General features: G+C 49.9%; 2 protein-coding genes across 19 annotated transcripts in view; both read right to left on the reverse strand.

Moving 5' to 3' along the window:
* Positions 1–2,461: 2,461 nt before the first annotated feature.
* SLFNL1 (schlafen like 1) lies at positions 2,462–8,921 on the reverse strand. Its single transcript, XM_036232672.1, has 4 exons — positions 5,996–8,921; positions 3,680–4,261; positions 3,241–3,384; positions 2,462–2,588 (listed from the first exon to the last, which is right to left on the reverse strand). The coding sequence occupies exons 1-4, from the start codon at positions 6,380–6,382 to the stop codon at positions 2,466–2,468; spliced, it is 1,236 nt and encodes a 411-aa protein (XP_036088565.1). The 5' UTR covers positions 6,383–8,921; the 3' UTR covers positions 2,462–2,465.
* A 124-nt stretch (positions 8,922–9,045) lies between these two features.
* SCMH1 (Scm polycomb group protein homolog 1) overlaps positions 9,046–20,922 on the reverse strand; it is a 140,580-nt gene continuing 128,703 nt past the window's right edge. For 16 of the 18 annotated variants that reach the window (XM_036232603.1, XM_036232600.1, XM_016140010.2 and 13 more), the window contains 4 exons: positions 18,416–18,610; positions 11,780–11,848; positions 11,242–11,384; positions 9,046–10,180 (listed from right to left, as the gene is read on the reverse strand). In XM_036232603.1, the coding sequence (XP_036088496.1) occupies positions 10,055–10,180; positions 11,242–11,384; positions 11,780–11,848; positions 18,416–18,610 (533 nt within the window). In that variant the 3' untranslated portion in view covers positions 9,046–10,054. The remainder of the gene's footprint in view (positions 10,181–11,241; positions 11,385–11,779; positions 11,849–18,415; positions 18,611–20,922) is intronic. The other 2 variants (XM_036232654.1, XM_036232656.1) reach the window with 1 other exon arrangement.

The following is a 20,922-nucleotide window of genomic DNA, read 5'->3' on the forward strand; positions in this document are numbered from 1 at the left end:
TTGTCTGTAAAGCTCTTTTTGTCACGGCCGGATGGAAAACGTATAAGCACGGTGCCCGTCAAGCCTATGTGCAGCCACCTGAACTGTCAGTCCCAGGCTCTCCTCCAGGTGAGTGGCCTTAAGTGGATAATCTGATGGTTTAAAAACTGAGAGGAGCCTTTTTAGTAGGAACCAGAATTAACCCCAAGGTTTCAAATTTGGATTCTTAGCATATAAAGATAGAGATTCAAAGAAACACGGGTGCCAATTACATTGTTTGATCTTGAGGAAGTGGTGAGTAGACGTTTTATTTATGCAAGAGGGCCTTCCCTGTGTTGGGCAGAGACCTGGCCCCTCACACATGTGGCCAGGGACCTCTTTGTCCTCTGTAGGTTCTCTGCTCCCCCAGCCTCCTGAGTCCAGGTCATGGTCCGGAGTGGTTTTTCCTTCAAAGTGAACTTAGCGATATTGAATCTGCAGCACGCTCCTTTTGGCATGTTGGTGACATTGGCACCCACCCACCCACCCTCTGGCTGCTGAGTACACCTCCTGAGCTGTCTCCTCTGCAAAGTCTGAGGCAGAGGTTCAGGGCTCAGGCCAGGTTGCCTGTCAGTGATCAACCACCTTTACTCATTGATGTTTGAGAAGTTAAAAATTGGGGAGCAAATGTTTTCTTCTCACTGTTTGGCCCAGTGCCTCCATCAGATCTAGAAAAGAAGTGGGCACCCTTTTATCCTTCCACTCACTGCTTAGTCCAAGGCCGCTGGTGTTCCTGCCTCCTGACCAAGAGCAACCCGGCTGCCTTTGTCTGGCTCTGTTTCTTATGAACCAAAATAAAATTTACTTACAGAGGTCTTCATATCCACCTTGGTACTTTGTGGCTGATTGGCTGGATTCTAACCTCCTTTCCTACACAGTGGTCCCATGAGACAGTTTTCAGTTATATTTATACAACCCATCTCCAAACCGAGGACTCTGAAGTGCCCGATGGTGACAGCAGTGTTCCCTGTAACTGAGGACTTGGTTGGGTGTGGGGTGGTTTGCAAAAGCCTCACAGTGGTTAGATGTTCCTGCCTCTGCTTTTAGGGGTGCCTCAAATGACGAGTTAAGTGCTGGCCACTTGCATAACTTTTCCAGAAAAGGAACCCCAAATGCCTTTCCAGGGCTTGCAAAACCTGACCCACCCTGCCACCCTGGCTGTGGCAGATGAGACTGTATGGGGGATGAGGGCTGAAGTCGAGGGTGGCCTTCCATACCCGGTACCATTGACCAGTACCCAGAGGCTTCTTGGGTGAGTAGAAAATTTCTTTTCCTGTCCACTTGAAGGTGGAAAGGAAACAAGAGTTAAGCAGCTTTGTGGGGGAGGAACATTCCAGGTGGGAGAAGCTGCCAGTGCAAAGGCCCTGAGGCAAGTGTGCTCACGAAACAAGTTGGTTAGTGTAGCTGGAATGTATGAGCAAGAGGCAAGAGGAGTTGAGGGCAGATGCGTTGGGTCATGGAGAATTGTGTAGACCACAGTTGGGGCTTTGCTCTTGATAAAACGGGAAGCCCTGGAAGGGCTTTGAGCCAGGCCTGTCCCGATCAGACACACTGGCTTTACAGAGTCTTTGGCTCGGCTGGTGGAGGTAGTAGGGGAGATTGCTGAGCAGGGTTCCTCTCCAATGGCTGGGGGGTGCTTGGAATAGAAGTCAGACCCTTTCTGTGCAGGTGCCGATGTGTGCTGGAGAGACACGGTACCACCCTGATGACGACAAAGTACATTGCCACTATCTTAATAGATGAAGAGACGGAAGCAGAGAGGTGTAGCACTTTGCCCCACGGTACCCAGCCTTTAAGGCAGAGCTGAGACCCGACTGCCTGGGTTCCTTCCCCATCAACTCTGTGTGGTAGGGGCCCAGGGCTGGCTTGGCCCAGACAGAGGGGCACTGGGTAAGGGATTCGACCCAGCTGTATCAGCTGGCTGGCCAAACGTCCTAGAAATAACCATTCTGCCCCAGGTCCATGTAATTTATTGAAGAGCTGTGACAAGTTCCAGTAAGCCAGGGGTGGGGGCTGCAGGGTGGCCCATTTGCTGTGTACCCACAGTTACCGGATGTGCCTTGTCATCGACCTCAGCCTGGGCAAAATAAGCATTTTAGGGTGAGGGACAGTCCCCCCTTTAGCTCAGCCCTAGGATATCTCCGGCCAACTTTTTACAAGTTCTTTCTAAAGGTGAGAGTCCTTGCAGATGGTGCTATGAGCAGTTTCTTAGCTACACAGCCCAGGGGCTGCTCAGGACTGAAGCCAAGTGGAGATCAGCTCGTGTGCAGTGCTGCTGCAGGCGTCAGGAAGCGTGGTGCTCCCGTCCACTTCTGAGCAGCCAGATGGGTTTTATTGGGAGGACTCTGGCTCAAATAGGAAATCCCTGCGTCTCCCAGGTTGAGCGCCAGCTTCCCCTTGCTGCCCTCACTGCCCGCCGGGGCCCTCACAGGATGCAGCAGGTGCCCTCACAGGATGCAGCAGGTGCAGGAGACAGGCCTCTGCTGCCGCAGCTGCTTCTGGAGCTGCTCCTTCTCCATTGTCAGCACCTTTATCCTCTCCTCCATCTTGCTCAGCTCCGCCATCCACTTCTGAGGGGACATCACAGAAACGTGTCTAAGCTGACATCATCTCAGACCCGCACACCCTCCACTGAGGTTTGAACTAATGGAAGAAGGCGAGGCCCGCATGCGGGCGGGGGCTGCTCGAGGCCACTGGACATTGTACTGGCGCCGCTAGGTGGGAAGCCAGGTCCCTGGCCATGCAGCCACCCCTGACCCAGTTGGCCCTGGGGTCTCGAGGGAAGCTGCCTGACCCTCAGGTCAGGCCTGCATCCCAGAGCAGCTTCCTCGAGTACCAGGATTAGGCTCGGGGGCAGCCTTCCCACCACGTCCTTCCCTCTCTGTCAGCCCATTGCCCTCCTCTGCTTTTCTGCTACCTGATACCTCTTCTTGAAAAAGCTTTTCCTTAGGACAGTGTCCAGCACTCACTGGCCCCCATCTTGAGGGCCTCTCCAAAAATGCAGTATATAATCTGTGTGGTTGTCTTAAAAGTTCTCAATATTCCACTCTCCTGGCTCCTGTAGCCACGCAACAGCGGAATACTGGAGGCAGTGGGGTTATTTCATGGGGCAATGTAGCACCAGGGGAAACCTGAGGGCTTGCCCAGGACTGCTCAGTGAGTGGTAAAGTGGCCCAGGGCTACCCGGGCCCCCTATCCTGCCTGCCCGGCCTCTACACTTACCTGTCTGCACCACTCCTGGATGGCGTGGACGGCCAGTGGGCCCTGGATGCTCCCATCGCGCCGCAGGAACACCTCCCCTTGGTCTGTCTCATAGAGCTGTGGCTCGGCCTGGGCTTTGGGGGTGTGCACGCTCAGGCGGATCACCTGGGCAGGGGCGACAGCAGCTCTGGTGGACGCTGCACTGGACAGCTTCCAGCCCCAATCCTGCCTTACTTGCTCCTAGTTCACTGGCTCCTGGGGGGCGGCCTGGTGAGGCTGGGGCGGGGCTGTTTCCAGCATCTTCTCCAGTCACCCATTTCCTTGACACCTCTTCACACACACCCCCCGCCCCCCGCCCCCCGCCCAGCACTGCTCAGAGCAGATGTGGGCCATCACGTGTAGAGTGACGACATGACGGACAGCACGACAGGCCCGGAGGCTTTCCTGTCCTGCAGCTCACCTTGAGGGGCGTGTGGGTGGACGTGCTGACCACGGGGATGAAGGTGAGTGTGTAGGCATCGGGGAAGACCTGGGGCCTAAAGCTCTGCAGGATGGAGTCCACCAGTAGGCGCACGCGGTCCTCATCTCGGTGGCTGCAGTGGATGCCCTGCACCAGGCCGCTGTCCTCGACGCCCACGAACAGGCTGCCACCCTCGCTGTTGAGGAAGGCACACACGTAGCGCCGCACGTGGTGCTTGAAGGCCAGGCTCAGGTACTCGCCGCCTCCCCGCTTGAACTCCACGTTACGTGTCTCACTGCCCAGGAAGGCGCCCTGGAAGAGCCGCTCCTGGCCCCGGATCTCCTGGTGCGTGATGGCGCTGTCCGAGCGTGTGCCACTGGGCCGCTGCTGGTAGCTGGGCTGCTCTGGGGCCCAAGCAGGTGGTGTGTTGGCAAGTCCGGCCAGTGGGAGGCCGCAGCCTAAGCGGGGGCCCGGGCTGGGGCCTTGGCTGGGGCCTGGGCTGGGGCCTCGGCTGGGGCCTCGGCTAGGGCCCGGGCTGGGGCCTGGGCTGGGGCCAGAACTTGGGCCACTGTCCTCCTCCTGCTGGGGTGGGGGAAAAGTCAGGAATCTCGACCAGGACGTTGAGAAGGACAGGCTGCCAGAACCTTCACCTCCGCCCTGCCAGGGCCCAGTGCACTCAGGCAACCCCATGTCTTCTCCCAGGCAGAAGGGTCTAATTCTACTCAGGGTCCTGCAACCAGTGCAGGAAACCCTGCTGGGGTCAGGAGTTCAGACCAGCCACTGCTCCTTTTTGGCTGGGCTGCCCTCTTCCCAGGTGGACTGTGGGATGCACGACAGGTAAGAGCTCCACCTCCTAGGGCCAGGCACTGGGACACCTGTGGGCCAATCTCTTCCCACTTGGGCTGTGGATAGGCCTGTGAGTCCCAGGACTGCATCATTGCGGGAGATACCTCAGTCCCCTGAGGTGCCATGTGACAGAGCTTCAGGTCTCCATCATTGCGGGAGATACCTCAGTCCCCTGAGGTGCCATGTGACAGAGCTTCAGGTCTCTGAACCTAGAGGGGCTCCCAGAGCCCCCACCCCCTTCCATGATTTCTGCTCTGTTTGGGGGCTCTGGTCATGAACTCATGGCCGTTTTCCTGGTCTGGGGTGTCCTCCAGGCTCTCCTTGTCCCACTATCTTCCTCACTGACCCTAGGCGTTACTCGGATTATCACTCCCCTCCTACTGAGTTCTCTGCTGCCTTCCAGGCTCTAGAAGCTGCTCTCAGGGCTGGGAGCTCAGTGTGGGCTGGGACATGGCCATGAGGGGCATTTTCCTGTAGCTCTCAAAGAAGACAGGTTTGTCAGAAATGTGAGAAAACACATACAAATATGAAATCAGGCTCGCAGGTCTTAAAATATACATTACAGAGCTGTTTAGTTGTGCAACAATTTAAACATTATGGAGTTTCCACTCCTAAAACGATAAACCAAGATCATTTGTCTCATGGAGTGACCTGCACAGCCTCAGTGAACTGACTATTCCCTCCCATCCCCCATAGAAGCTGATCTTTCAGCCACGCCACGCTCTGCCTTGATCTCACAGCCCTTCATGGCCGGCTCCTGCCCTCTGGCCCACTTTCTTCCTTAGTTGCTCCTGCAGCCTTCAGCCAGAGCTCCAGGGACACCAAATGGCCTGTCCTTCTGCATCTATAACATTCTCCCTTACCACCCTGTTCCTCTGTATGAGCCATGTCCCTCTGCCTGGAATGCCTGTCCCACTCCCTAATGTCTAGCCTGGATTTCACTTGCCCTGATAGTTTGTCCCCAGAGAACACCGAGGACCCTCCTATGTTCTCCTGCAGCTCCAGGAGACTTCGCAGCCATTGGCTGTCAGCTCTGCTCACAGGTGTAAGGCTCCCTGAGGGCACTGAGCCTTTACTCTTTGCTTTACCACCTGGCACAGAGCAGGTGCTTGTGTTTGTCAGCTGAATGGATGAGGTGGGCCAGGGAGAAAATCTGGACCTCTGTGTGACCAAAGGCTGGCCCAGACTCAGAGGCCTGGATGCAGAAGGACGCAGGGAAGAATCCCATGCATTGACCTTTATTCAGATGCTTCCAGGAAACTGTAAGGGTCATTGTACCTCTGGGAGTAAGTTGACAGTGCCAATTTCAGTGCAATATCGTTTGGGTGGCAGTCCCCAAATTTGCAGAATTGTCCCCAGCTTCTCAGCTAACCCTCCACCCCCACCTAGCACAGGCCACCCACACCAGGCATCTCCCACTGGATGAGCTGGGGCTCATAGGCCTAGTGGCCTTGGGGAAGCCTCACTTACCTCTCTGCGGTTTGTGGGCCCCCGGCCCTTGCCCAACACCAGCTCCTTCCCACGGGCCACCAGCTCCTTGAGGATCTGGTGCTCCGCCAAGGCAGTTTGCAGGCGCCAGGGAAGAGAGGTTAGGGTGTCCTTGTGGGTGGCCACGTGCACCAGCGCATAGGCCTTGCGCGGCCGCCTCACGACCTCGATGTGCTCCCGTGCCACTGGCAGCTCTAGCCGCTCCAGGGTGTCTCGCAGCAGGCAAGTGAGCACTGGCACAGAGAACTGGGGGTTCAGGTTGCCCACGTAGAGAACATGTGTGCTAGGAGCCGCCTCAAGGCCTGAGTCCTCAGGCATGGACTCTTCTGCGGGGAGCTCTGGCAGAGGCTGCTTGCCTGGGGGCTCCATGTGGGGCTCCTGCGCCTATGTTTGTGCTGCTCTCTTCCTGGGGGTCTCTAGAGGGGTCTCCCTCAGAATGGCTTCCAGGATTCCTTACTGCTGGCTGTTCTTTCCAGGGCTCTGGGCTCTCAGCTTAGCCCAGGGCCTCCCAGGGGACTCAAGGGGTGCCAAGGCTCCTGGGAGGTTCACAAATTGGCAGGGGCTGGGCAGGGCCAGAGAGAGTGAGGGCGGGCAGAGAACAAGCAGGAACGGGCCTGCCACTCATCCCAGGCCTAGGACAGGAAAGAGGAGAGTCAGACAGGGCTGAGCCAGAGAACAGAGCATGTGAGTCTGCCCCTCCATTCCACAGAAGGGAAGACACTGAGGGAATATGCCCAAAGAGGGGCAGAGGACACCAGGACTCGGGTCTCTGAGGGCCTCCCATATCCTTTCATTGGTCCAGGGGTCCTGTCTTCTCTCTCTAATCTATAGGCTTGGGACCTCCTAGATGCCAGCAGAGTTTCCTGCCCACCAGAGAAGCATTTTCAAGGTCCTTTGGAGGACGCTTTAACCCAGAGGTCCTAGGGCTGGCTGTGGCTCTGCTGCTGCTTTTCCTTGCCTGGTCTGAACCTGGTGTGAGCCCAGCAGAGGTTCTCAAACAGGCAGGGCTGGGTCGAGGATTTTAGAGCAGAGTTTCTTATGCTTTGGGCACACTGATGAAAGCTATGAGCTCTCCCCAGAAAAATGGACTTTGCATATAATTTAAGGAGGCTTGCAAACCCTTCTTAAGAACTCCTAATCTAGTGTTCTGTTTTTAGTTCAGAGAGAAGTGAGGAGGGGCAGAACGAGGAGCAGAACTAGGGCCCTACATACCCCCATCCCACCTTCCACTAGGCCAGGGGCCTTGCTCCTGGTGTTGGTCAAGTGAATGAATGAGGTGGGCCAAGGAGAAAATCAGGACCCCTGTGTGACACACATCAGCCCCTCCACTTACCCCCACAGCCCTAGCCTCCAGTCTGTGCGGCAAGTACTATCAGCCTGCATCTTTTCAGATTGGATCCTTGAGGCAGTCAGGGCCTGGGAGCCACCTTGGCTGGGGTGGTGGCATTCAGGGCAAACAGGTATAGGAAGAAAAGAGAGGCCTATGACCTTCATGTCCTGATGGTTCCTGGGTGATATGGGAGGTGCCAGCCCTGAGCTTCCACAGCCCCCTGACCCTTGGCCAACAGCTCCCAAGGGCACTCAGGGGCTTGGCATGGGGTGGCAGTGAGAACCAGGGCTGTAGGAAGTGGGCGGAGCCTGTGTAACTACTACCTCTGTGATCTCATGAGTCAACAATGCCTCCTGGGTCAGCCTTTAGCACTCAGGCATGCGGGGTTGGGAAGTCAATCAGGAGACTACTTCCCCCATTACCCACTCCACAGTAAACAGGTACATACCAGCTTGTCCCTGGGCTTCTTCTGGACAGCTCCCAGAACCATGAGGCTGAAGATGTACTTCCTTTCTCTAATGTCTCTCTAGGCACTAGTACCCACGCTGGTCCCCCGGTACAGCGAGTACCCCTCTTACCCTTTTCGGTCACCAATCTCAGGCTCCACTGAGCACTGACAGGGCCTAGCTACTGCCAGGATGAATCAGAATGCACACAGTTGGTTCCAGGGCTCCCTCTGACACCATGCCCTTCTCTATGCCAGAGACAGAGGCTGTTGTCCAGAAGAGTCCAGAAAAATAGGTCAAGGCCCTTTTTGCGAGTACCCAGAATGAACAGCACAGCCTACCAGACCCAAAGTCCAGGCATCTGTGGGAAACTGGGGCCTGTTCTGGTTTGGCAGCCCTGACCCTGACTGCTTCATGGAGATCATGAACCTTGCAGTGGCCAAGTGGAAAAGGCATCGAAGTTAACCATGATATCAGAAGTAGTCACTCGTGAGAGCTGGTGGGGCCCTCAGAAACCGCTTCATCCAAACTCCTCAGAGCCAGATGGACCAAAAGGAAGGAAAAGGTTGACATAAAGTGTCACAGCAAATAGCTGGACTGGCTGGAACCTCAGCCTTGGCCCCAGAGTCAGATTACTTGGCTTTGAATACCTACCTTGGTACTTCCTGGCTATGTGATCTGACCTTTTCTCATCTATAAAATGGGTTTGTGAAGATTAAATGGGATCATCGTAATTCATGGAGAGCAGTTTGTGGGGCACATAGTGATATGAAAGTGTTAGTTATTATCAGGTTATATGCACTACCTGGCTGCCCCCTACACCCTATTCTGCGACCCCATGAGAAACAAGGATATGTGGCCTTGGACTTAAGTACCTGGCCCCTGGCTAGGCCAGCCCGCATCTCTCCTCATTCCATGAGGATGAGGATGAACCCAGCCCTCGAGGCTCCTTGGAGCTGCTGACCCTAACACTGTTCTTCCTGCTTGGGCTCGTGTGTTGAGTTGTACCAGCGCGAAGCCCTTTGAGGGCAGAGAATGTACTCAGTCCTGAGGGGCTATAAAATGCTGAGGACCCAGTGGGCATCTGGCAGATAGCTCATTCCTTATGGATTGCTGGGATCAGAAAAACTCTTAGGGATCATCTTGTCCAAATTCCTCATTTTATATATGAAAAAAACTAGTACCAAGAGAAGGGGACTGACTTGCCCATTGGAGGGACAGTGATTTGGTTGTTGATTGATTAAAAGGACACTGGCATCTATACTGTTTTTTATTTATAAACAAATCGACATAAAATAAGTCCAGATGGCAGCGGGGCAGCTATGCTGCTGACCTGCTTACAAAGGAAGCACGTGGACAGTGCAGAGGGTGCAGCCAGACTCCGGCCTGGAGACCCTTGCCTCCCACCCACCTTAGGGCCTTCTCGGCCTAAAATCGTTGGGCCCAACCTTCTTCCACAGCAGTTCTGGCCAGAGCAAGGAACTGTATGAGGACAGGGCGGGGCAGGGGACTCTCATTCTCGCAGATGAGGCTGGGGCTGCAAAGGGCCCAGTGGAGGAAGAGAGGGTAAGGTGACAAGGACCCTCTCCCCCCATGTGGAGTAATGTGGTCAAGGCTTTCTGGGTCTGTCCATCCCAAAGAAAAAGTGCCCTGGGGTAACATCCTCTTTAAAAGGGCTACGCTTCTCTGGGACCAGGGCAGTGCAGTCTCTCTCCTCCTGAAACCCCAGGTCTGGAGGGGAGAGGAGTGGGAACTGAAGGGCTTGCCCAGGTGCCAGAAACAATAAATTAACAAAAAGAAAAGGTCTTTCTTTTTTTAAAAAAGGCAGAGGTCTACACCATGAGCTTGGAGCCTGGGGATCTTGTGAAGAGAAAGCAGGAGCTGGGGGGCAGTGGATGCTGCTACATCAGGCCCTGCAGGTGGTGAGGGGACTGGGCATGAGTGTTAATTCAGGGCCCCATCTTCCTCCATTGCTTAGAAGGTGTTCAGTCTAAACTCCTGGTGAGAGGCTGGCCAGGCTTGGGAAATAAATATAGGGGACCTCAAAGTAGAGGCAGGGCTGGGGGGAAGAGCAGCGCCAGCCCTGGGCCCCATACTCTCTCCTCCTCGGTCCTTCATGGAAGGACATATCATGGCAGGAGGGGGCAGTGGCGGCCCTGAACCCCACTTAGGCACCTGGGAGTGGGCTGATGGTCCTCCCTCCTGGGAGAAGAATGCTTGCCCCATCTGCTCCACCCCTCAGCTGTCTCAGCCGCATCTCCCCGTTCAGAACTTGCCCTGCTTCAGCCGGTCAATGTGGTAGGAGAGCTTGAGCGCGGGCCCCAGCTTTAGGCCCATGTACTTCATCATCACGTCGCTGCGCAGCAGAAGCAGGGCCTTGCCGTCAATCTCCTGCGGGGGGTGGGAAGAGGAGCCCTCAGAGGCCTGGTGGGCCTGACCCAGGTTTTGATTAAAGACCACCCAGGAAATGCTAGTCCAGTGAGCCCGCTATGACACTAAAGCCTGCCTGCTCTCCCCACCTTCTCCAACCAGCCCTTCCCTAAGACATCTACTGCTGACACCACTGCTAACTAAGCTCTTCACTGGTTTGTACTAACTTCCCTTCTCTGCTGCCCGAGGCAGTTTCCCTACCCTCCCAAACCTCTGAAATCCAGCTCAACTCCATCTCTTCCATGAAGCCCCCTCAGGCAGTGAACTTGTCACTTCTCTCAGCCTATTTTTATAACAACCCTCAACTGTTACTCAGTGAGTCCTCTTCCTTCCTGAGTGGCAGGAACCCTGTGTGAGCTAGGAACAAAGCGGGCACTTCCTGAGCAGCTCTGAGATGACCTTTGGGTCTGATCTAAGAGCACCCTCCAAACCCGCCTGGCATGAGAGATTTAAATGACCAATGGAAGGTAGCAGAACTGTTGTGAGTACCCAAAGAGCAGAACAGCACCAAGCAGCAGGGGCTACGGGGAAAAGGGTTTGAGCCTCAAAACAGGAGTATGGTCACTGCAAGAGGGTCAGGAAGAGTCCCAGGTCACAGGGCCAAATGGTCACTTGAAGAGATGTTAGAGGGGCTAGTAGAGGATGGGAGACTAATGAGAGTGGAATGTTGGGGGCCACTTGGCAAGGGACTCTTTAATGGGCTGAGGCTCTTGATTCTTAGGCCAAGGCAGGCAATGGGAGACAAGTGCTCCTAGGAAAAGAGAGCCTGTCCTTGAGACTGAGCCCACAGGGCACACACCCAGAGGGAATGTGGCTGAATCAGTTCCTAAACTCAAGGAGCTGGACTCAGAACCCAGTGAGGGCTGTTTGAGGCCCAGGATTCTCTCTCTGTCTGTATGATCTCCTGTGCTCAGTTTCAAGGGACCTGGAACAAATATATAGTCCATGCCTGTTAGGAGTCTACAAGAATCACAGAGCAAGATCCCCAGTGACCGTGGGAGAGATCAGGCAGGGGCACCTACGTGTTTACGAAAGAGGTCTGCGTGGGGTCCCAGCTGAGGATCAGCTTCCCGGACAAACTGCATCACGTCCTCGACTGTCCACGAAGAGGGGTCCCGGCCACTCAGTCGAGAGGAATCCCGGTTTTCGAGGTATCGGTCCGTCCCTGCAGGATAGAAGGGCATCTGTCATCACGAGAGGGGACTGGTTTGTAATTACTCACCACTTTCCTTGGCATGTACTGAAAGGCTCTATGGGTGAAGCTCACTGCCTTGCCAGAGCAGGGGACCCGAGGCAGTGGGGAAATCGAGGCAGAGGGAGAAACGAGGTAGTGGAGGAAGGGGAGGGTTTTCCATAAAGAGCCCGAGGGGCTGAGACTCTTAAGTCAAATCTTTGTTCTTTAAGGGTAGACATGGTCTTGAAAATGGTCAGAAGGAATTCTACATTGAGGCTATGATTCATCCTGGATGGGAGTCAGGGGTAACAATGAGATAAGGGGATTACATGGGTTTAGTGGGGGGTGGGGTGAGGGAGAGGGCTGGTCTGGGAGACTGGTTTTACCTTGGTTCTGGGGACCATTTCTAGAGAGACCTTGGAAACTGGGCAAGATTACAGCCCAATTCTTGGGGCCTAGGGAGAAAAAAAAATGGTGGATAATACCCTGGGCCTCTTCCAAGACCTGAAAAATAGCTGATCTCACTAAAGCCTAATGCATGGAGGAAGAAAAGTTTTGCTTTGGCTACCAGGAATCTCAGAGTTAATTTAGTGCTCTGCTTAGAGCGTTTTATCTCCATCTTGGCTCAAAAATGGCTCCTTCCATTTCCTCTTTGGGATTTGTGATCTCTGTGTTTTGATCATCCACCTGCCACAGATCTCTGGCGTGTTTCATCCCCTCTGCCTGGAATGCTCCCCTTCTCTACCTTCACTTTCTCCTCATCTTGTATATACTCCAACTTAGCTAAGCAAGAGTTGGCTTCAAGGACTAGCTCTTTTAAGAAACTTTTCTGGTTTAAAATGGAAATAATTGGTCTCACAAAGCATTTCATGTATCTGTTGGTTACAGCTCAATCTCTACACACTTTCCCTCAGCATAACACCCTAATATTCTATACCCTATAAAGCAGTCAAAGCAACCTTAAAAAAGTAATTGCATCAGGTTGATCCCTAAAAATTCAAAGCAATGGCCTCCCATTGTACACAAAATGAAATCTCAACTCCTTACCATGGTGTTGAAGGTATTCCATCATCTGACCCTTTCTACCTTTGAAATCATATCACCGCCTTCCTCCCCCATCTTTTACTCACCATGATCCAGACATGCTAGCTTTCTTTCTAGTACTTGACTAGGCTATGCTTTTATTCTTTGACCTGCAATTTCCTCTATCTGGAATGTTCTTTTTCCAGATCTTTGCACACTCAATTCCTTGCACACTCAATATTTGGGTCTCATCTCAAATGTGGATTCCTCAGACAGGCCTTCCCTGATCTCTTAGTAAGAGTACTCAACTTCCCACATAGTCATTCTCAATCCAATTATCTAGTTTTTTTCTTTCCTAGCACATATAACTACCTAAAATAATTTTGTGCATTTACATTTATTATCTGTCTTCTATTTTGGTCACTGCTATTGTGATTTATAATAAAAAACATACATCCCCATTTCTGGCACAGAACTCTTAAAAACCTTGGAATTTTCTAAGTGGCAAGAAAAATAAAGGTGTTGTCTTTTGCTATTCCTAACAAGCCCCTTCAGCCACACCTGAAAGCCCCTAAAGATGGGAACTGGTTGCCAGGGGAACCAACACGGTGACTAGAGAATTAGACCTTTCAGTCCCACCTCCCAACCTCCTAGGAAAGGGAAGTGGCTAAAGGCTGAGTTCAATCACCAACTGTTAATGATTTAATCACTCTTGCCTATGTAATGAAGCCTCAGTAAAATGCAGAAGAATGGGGTTTGGAGAGCTTCCAGGCTGGTGAACACATGGAGGTGCTGGGAGGGTGGTGTGCCCAGAGAGAGCATGGAAGCTCCACACCCCTTCCTCCATACCTTGCCCTATGCATCACTTCCACCTGGCTGTTCCTGAGTCGTATCCTTTTACAAAAAATCAGTAATCTAGTAAGTAAAGTTTTCCCGAGTTCTGTGAGCTGCTCTAGCAAATGAATCGAACCAGAGGAGGGGCTGGTGGGAACCGCCAATTTACAGTAGTCAGTCACTAACAACCTGGACTTCTGACCGGCATCTGAAGTGTGGGGGAAAGTATGGTGGCAGTCTTGTGGGACTGAACCCTTAACCGGTGGGATCTGATACTATCTCCAGATAGTGTAGATAATTTCAGATTCGAGCTAAATTATGGGACACCCAGCTGGTGTCATGGAATTGCTTAGTGTGTGGAGACCCCACAGGGCTGGTGTCAAAAGTGAAGGAGTGCTTAACTGAGAGTAAGAGACACACACAGGAGGAGAGTGTTTTCCTTTTACAGACCCCAATGCATAAATAGGTGCCTGGTCTGACATAGATGTTCAAACATGTTTGTTAAATGAATAAATGACCATATATGTTACTTGTGTATTTTTCTGTCTCCCCCGCCAGACTCTGTCTCTAGACAGGGACCTTGCCTTTGTCATATCTGTATCCTCTCCACCGAGGAGATGCCCAGTCCCAGTACTAAGTGACAGAGCTGAAACACACCTGTGAAAGTAGAAGGACCCTACTCTTCAACCATCTTTTGCGAAGGCTAAAAATCTCTTCCCATTTTCCTCTATTCTGGGTCCCAGGTCTAAAAGTTGAGGCCCAGTTTGCCCAGTCCCTTTTCCCTGGGGAAGAGACTCTATCATATTACTTCTCAAGCTTGTGGTTGGGCACTGAGCAGACCAGAGGAGAAGTGTGCTGGAGCAAGCAGAGGTTATTAGAGCTGTAGGAATTCCAATGACTTTTTAGAGGTGGTAACAGACAGGAAGTTGGAAAGGGCTCTGTGAGCCAGCCACTTCTCCCTGCCTAAAAGTCCATTGTGATGCTAACAGAGAAACCAACTGCAGAGATTACTGAGAGCAGAAAGAAGATATTTGTATGTATGTGTCCTTGGACCATCTTAGCTAATTCCTCTACCCAGGGGAGCGAGGAATCATACACACACAAATATATTCATGTGTATAATATTATATGTGTGTTTATCTGTCAGCCTCTTCCCATTAAAATACTCTCCACTGAGATGAAGACATTTGAGCAAAGACCTTGAGGCAGAAAAGTGATGGGTACATTTAAGGTTTAGTAGGGAGGGAGGCCAATGTGTCAGAACTGAGTGAATTAGAAGTGGTAGGAAATACCATCTGAGAGGTGTGTATGTGTGTGATGGGGCAGGGGATGTGGGCGTAGAGATAGTAGAGGACTTTATATGCCACTGAAAGATTATTGGCTTTTCTGAGTGATACAGGTAGGTCTTGAGCAGAGGAATGACACGAACCAACTTATCAATAAAAGGACCATTCTCACAGTCTGTGTTAATAAAAGACTTTGGGGTCAAGGGCAGAAGCAAGGGAGACCAGTTGAAAATGAGGCTGCTATAATAGTCCAGACAAAAGATGACTGGCGTGCCCTAAGTGGTAGTGGGGAAAATGGTGAAGAGTGGTCTCATATATGAACATTATAAGGAACACCTACTCTCATCAGCTCATTTGACTCTCAAAACAACCCTTGAAGGAAGTTTCACCTTCTTCAGCTTAGAGATGAGGGAACTGCGGCCCAGAGAAGTGAAGTGACTTGCTCAAGACAACATACCTTGGAAGGAGACAAGTTAGTGCCCTATCTTTGTTTTTCCTAGTCCCATTTCTGCAGACAGACTAGAGTTCTTCCCAAAGGGTACAGCTGGTGGGTACATCCACAGAGGCCAGACTAACAAGCCAATGCCCAATCATCCTGGATTAATGAAATAAGAGAGGGGATAGACTCCGCATCTATTAAATTCTTTTAGAGAACCAATTCTAGGGCCAACCAAATGAAATCTTTTCATAGCCTTAGTTCTTCAGGGTCAGATGAGATCTAGAATGTGACCAGGCCGACAGACTCACAATGTATCCAAAAGGAAGAGTGGAGATGTCTGCAGAACAACAGTGACATCTGAGGCCAGTGCGGTGTGAGACACTCCAAACAGAAACAGGGCCTTGGGGAAGATCACCATAATAGTAATGCCCTCATACCTGGGGAATGAGTTAGTTTTCAAAATGATCCCATATCCCTGTTTCCATCTGATCCTTTTAACAGTCCTGTGAAAAGACCAGGTCAATATCACCATCTCCATTTTGCACACAAAAGAACATGAAGATGTGAGAGGTGAGATGATTTACCCAAATCTCAAGGCAGGGATCAACTTTCAGCTCTACCTCTACTTCAGAGCTCCTCATAATCCACTTTGCTGCCTTGCTGGGGTTAGAGTTGGGGGAAGGGTATCTCAGGCTTCTCTTAGCTCAGCCTTCCTGAAAACTCTCCTCTGAGGTCACTTCTTTCCACTGCAGGCCCTGCTAATGGAGTCTTCTTATTCTTTCACATCCCATACATCCTTGGGCTTGGGGAGGCCAAGGTGGGGAGGTGGCATTCTCCTGTCACCCCATTGCACTTTTAGGCCAGCCATCAGTGAAAACTCATTTTCTTCAGAGGCCAAACATGTAGCTGACCATCTGCTCTTCCCGATCACTTCCTTCTGTAGGTCTCTGGGTTTCTACCCCTTGTAAAGGAAGACTTTTTGATACTTAGCTCACTGCCTTCTGTTCCACTCCAATTCCGGCCATAATCATCCTCGGAGGCAATCCAGTTAACCACCTTGCCTCCTACAGTAACTTTCACCTCTGCTGTACTTCAAATGCCTACTGCCAAGGCTACTGTCTGGTTCTTGCCATCCCTTGCAACAAAACTACTTCAGAATTTTAAACACTTTTTGACTCTGGCCTCCTGTCTGTCCAACTCTCTTGGGACTTATGTCCACTATAACCATTATATCACAAAGATCTTCAGCACATCCAACTTACAGTTCCTCCCATCCTTCAGTCTCCTTTCAGCTTTGCCTCTCCACCCTGCCAGCTCCAGTGCTGATGGTCTAAACTACTCTCCTTCCAGCTCCAAAGATTCCTTTATATCTACCCCAGCTATCTGCCCCCTCTTATCCTTCCAGTTCAACATAAAACCTTAATTCTCAAACTGTCTTTTCTTACCTCACATCTAGGTTTCTAAGAACCACAAAAGAAAACCATCGTTTTTGCAAAACAGCAACTAATCTCCAAGCATAGCTGGGCCTTTGTGTTTCCTGCAAATCATTCCCTTCCCCTTGATCCAGTTCCTCCTGTCTTCTTTAGAACTAATCTTACAGCAAGCACTCTTAAGCCCTTCCCCACTTTGCCCTCCATTCACTCATGGCCAAGTCAATCTTCCCTCCAGTCTCAGAGGACAAGGTGTGCCTCCTTCTGGTTTAAGACTGATCTATCTGTCAGAGCTCTTGATCCTAATCCTTCCTACCACCCTCAAGGCCTTACTTTCTCCTCTTTTCTGTATTTTTAATTTCTTCTTCTTGAAAGGCTCAAATTGTCTGCTTATAAACATGCTCAGCTGCTCCCACTCTAGACCTTTTCAAGGTTATCATCTTTCTTCTCATCAAACTCTCCTTCATATCCCCACTCACTATAATCTGCGGTCACCACTCTCCACCACCACTGCCGCTGTTCTTGTTAAGATCACCAATTACTTACTAATCACCATATCCAATAGATATTTCTCAGTCCTATTATTTTCTGAACCTTTGTTTGTGCTGTGCTCTCCTTAAAACATTCTGTACTCCTGGCCACCACAATATCAAATTCTTCTGTTTTTCTATTTCAGTACTCCCTTGGTGGGATCCTCTTCCTGTTTCCATCTCCTAAACTTGTTGGTTCCTAGGACTCCATCTTTGATCAACTGTTCTTTTCATTCTATACATACTCCTGGGAAGTGGATGTTATTTACCCTACAGCTTCAGCTATCATATGTATGTTGAGGACTCCCAATTACTTATCTTCAGCTCCGTGCTCTTCCCTGAGAATCAGACTTGCATAGCCACCACCTGCTGGATATTGCCTAGATGACCCATGGGCCCCCTACCCTTCTTGCTCTTCTAGGTACCACCATCTATCTATCCAGCCACCCCATCTAGAAACCTTGGAGACTTCCCATTCCCTTCTTCCTCACGATCCTCAAATCTGACAGAATTTACCTCATGAATAGTTTTCAAATCTATTCTCTCTTTTACAAACTTCTACCACAGCCCTAATCCAGGCCTTTATCACTTCTGGTCTGGCTCATGCTAGTAACCACATAACTGCTCTCTCTCATCTTGTCTTCCTTCAAATACATCCTCAACTCAGTAGTCAATGATCTACTGAAAATACAAAACTTTTTAGGGCTTGTCTCTAATTAAAAGCCTTCAAAGCTTCGCATTGCCTGTAAGAACAACTCCAACCTCTTTAAAGCATTTATGGTCCTCTATGCAATAATCTCTGACCTTTCCAGACTTTTCTCTTTGAAGTTCCAGTATTATCTTTTGTTTCAGCAACAGCAAATGGCATGTAGTTCCTGGTACAATCTGTGCCAGTTCTTATCTCTTTGCCCTTGTTCATGCTGTATTCTCTTCCTGGAAAGCTCTCCCTCCCCTGCTATCCCCTGCTGATATGGTTGTTCAAACAGTCACCCATTCAAGTCTCAGACAGGGCAGAATTTCCTCAAGGAAGCTGCCCCAGACACCTAGCTTGTGCTGGGTGTCCCTTTTTGCAGTTTTAATACCATCAAAGCATATCCCTATAACTGCATTCAAGATGCTGTTTTATAATGATCTGTTTGTCTCTCCCACAAGACTTTGAGCTCCTCGAGGACAAGCGTGATTGAGTTTTGTATCCCCATGATGCAATATAGATGATGTTCAAATAAATGGCTAATGAAGGAAGGAATTAATCCTTCCCTGTCCCTTTGGTTCTAGATCTTCAGCTCTTAGTGTCTATTATTCTCAAGCCAACTCCAGAACTTCAGTTGCCTCTCAGGTAACTAGCCAGGCACGATAGGAAGCCCAGATCCCAGTCCAACAACCAGGTAGAGAACAACAGAGCTAAGTCATTTCTGGCCTCCAGAGCTCAGGAAAGAAAGAGTAAAGGAGAGCAGGGGGACCAGAACTTTGGTAAGCTTACCCCTGGAGCACAGCCTACGCACAGCTGAGGCAGTGCTCAATGGGAGGCCATAGGATGGAAGCAAAGGCCGGTACCCAGGGGTTCGAAGATTTTGGGAGGTGCTGACAAGGTTGGTGGGATTCAAGGTGGAGTCCATTGAGTCTGAGTGTGGTTCCAAGGACCGGGCTAGACTATTCCCCAAGACAAAGGTTTCACCTGGAAAAGAGTAAAACCAGAGTTAGAGCAGGGACTAACCTGGAAGGACTGCCAGGGTGTTGGTTCCCAGGTACCTGTTTGGATGGAGCAAAAGGCAGCAAAATACAAAGCCCTGAGCTGGGTCTCAGGAGGCCTGTGTACCAGTCATGGCTCTGGCTCTCACTAGATAGTCTTAGTCAAGCCCAATGCCACTCTTTGGACTCAGATCTCCTTAGAGACTCTTCCTCTTCAACTAGATGGTCTTTGAGATTTCTTCTGGTCTGGATGTCTTATGCTTTTTTTTGGGATAAGGAGAACCTTTAAAAACAGCTATTCTAGGAAAAGTCTGCTTTCTACAGTGAAGACTGGGGATAGTACTACCTGCCTCACATGAGCTAACAGATGTGAAGAATAAGTATGATGACAATGCCTGAGGCTCACCAGATGAGGATGCAAATCAGTTAAGTGTCTCTTCCTCTCAGCAATGCTAAGGATGGCAACTGAGATCTGGATTGTGAGTTGAGGGGTCTGAAAATCTGGACTGGTGGCACCTGGACTAGGCAAGATCATCAATCTTATCCTAATGAGATGCAGTGGAAAAATGAAGTCTCATACCCATGGCTCTGGGAGGTCTTAGTCTGCTGATCCACGAGGCCTTGGCTGCCTTTGGCGGGTAGAAAACTGCTGTGCTCCACAGGAGGAGACCATGTGAGTAGGGCTCTGGGTCTCATCCCAGTTTCTATCAAAACAGCTCTGGTTTTAACTTTTATATACCAGAGTTTTGTACAATCTTACCTTTGCAAAAAAAGGAGTTCTACTTCTAAAAACACACTTTGACACCACTGGCCTGGAGATTAGAGGTTGGAGTTGGAAGACTTGAGTTTTAATTCCAGCACAAAAATTAGTCAATGATCACTACCTTTTTTTCCCTGGGATTCAGTTTACTTATCTATAAAATGAAGATGAAAACCCTTAACCTCATAATGTAAATTGAAGTTGCTGCTGATATGCTGGAGACGTGAGAAAAATCGGCATGAGAGAAAGCTCATTCATTCACTCAACAAAAATTTGTTGAGTTCCCTTTGAATATAAGCCATTATGCTAGGTATGGGGTATGCAGAGGTAAATAGACGGATAAGGACCTTGCCCTTATGCATTTATTTTTAGCGAGAGGCAGATCTTTTCTGAGTATCGCATTGCAAGGCTGACCTTAAAAACTAGAGTTCTCAGGGAAGGGAATGGTGGTGAGGCAAAGAAGGAAAACCTTGGGACTGTATAGTCTGCAAAAAAGTCAAAAACTCTAAAGGCAGTGATGGGAAGGGAAGAGTGCTTTACGTAGATCTGTTCTTCTGGAAGGCAGAGAGTAGAACAAGGGGTAGGAGTTATAAGAAGATTTCAGCTCAAAAAGAAAGGCATTTTAGCAATCAGAAGCATCCAACAGTGAAATCAACTGCCAAAGGTGATATGGAACAAACTGTCATTAAGATTATTTAAGCAGAAGTCAGATAATCATCCTCATCTGTTGGACTAGACAGCAGATTGTCTCTAGAGCACTTTATACTTCTGAGATTCAAGGATGCTGTGCTCACAACCATGCTCTCTCCTTTCTGAGGGTGACCTGAATGACCAAGAACTAGAGCCACGCATCTAAGAAAATTCTTACATCAACATAGTACCCAGAGACTAACACAGTTCCTAATATGCTTAAACCCATTTTATGCTAAAAAAAATTCCCTCTCTGAACCACATGTCCCACTTCCTCTACTACCTTTTTCATTTAACAAATGTTATTAAATACTTAGTACGTGAGAATGAGAATAGTGTAAAAGATAGATATTGCCCTTGCCCTCATAGAATATTTAATCTAGTGGGGAGGATGACAAAAAAATTTAGATATGATTATAAATATTACTAAGAAAAGGAATGGGGTATTAAGATAAAAAATACTAGGGATCTTTTTTAGATGAGGAGACTCAGAGAGGTCTTCCTGACAACTTGATATTTAAATTGTGGTCTGAAGAAGTGTCTAAATGAAGGTGTGCCAGACAATGTGCTTGGTTTTAGGGTTCAGTGGAAGCCCTCAATGAATCCTAAGCATTATCTAAGCATTCAATTGCTAAGAAAAACTTCAAAAGATAGGAATATGGTCCGGGATCCAGAATATTCCCCGCCCCACATGCAAAGAATTCTATGGGGAGGCTAAGGAACTGACTTGGTTTGGGTGAAATCTAATCATAGGAAAGGATTTGCTGTAGGTTCCTTGGTACAATGGCTAGGAGCTGCTGCCTGGTAGCATAAAGAAAGACTGAGGTAGAAACAGATTGCAATATTCA

The sequence above is a fragment of the Rousettus aegyptiacus genome, unplaced genomic scaffold (genome assembly GCF_014176215.1).
Source record: "Rousettus aegyptiacus isolate mRouAeg1 unplaced genomic scaffold, mRouAeg1.p scaffold_m13_p_1, whole genome shotgun sequence".
In the NCBI taxonomy this organism is placed as follows: domain Eukaryota; kingdom Metazoa; phylum Chordata; class Mammalia; order Chiroptera; family Pteropodidae; genus Rousettus; species Rousettus aegyptiacus.

Excerpts from the sequence above, each read along its gene's own strand:
- SLFNL1 (XM_036232672.1), bottom strand. The coding sequence starts at position 6,382 with ATGGAGCCCCCAGGCAAGCAGCCTCTGCCAGAGCTCCCCGCAGAAGAG. Across the intron at positions 4,262-5,995 it reads GGCCCACAAACCGCAGAGAG|CAGGAGGAGGACAGTGGCCC; the intron begins GTAAGTGAGGCT and ends CCCCCACCCCAG. Across the intron at positions 3,385-3,679 it reads CCACCCACACGCCCCTCAAG|GTGATCCGCCTGAGCGTGCA; the intron begins GTGAGCTGCAGG and ends GCCCCTGCCCAG.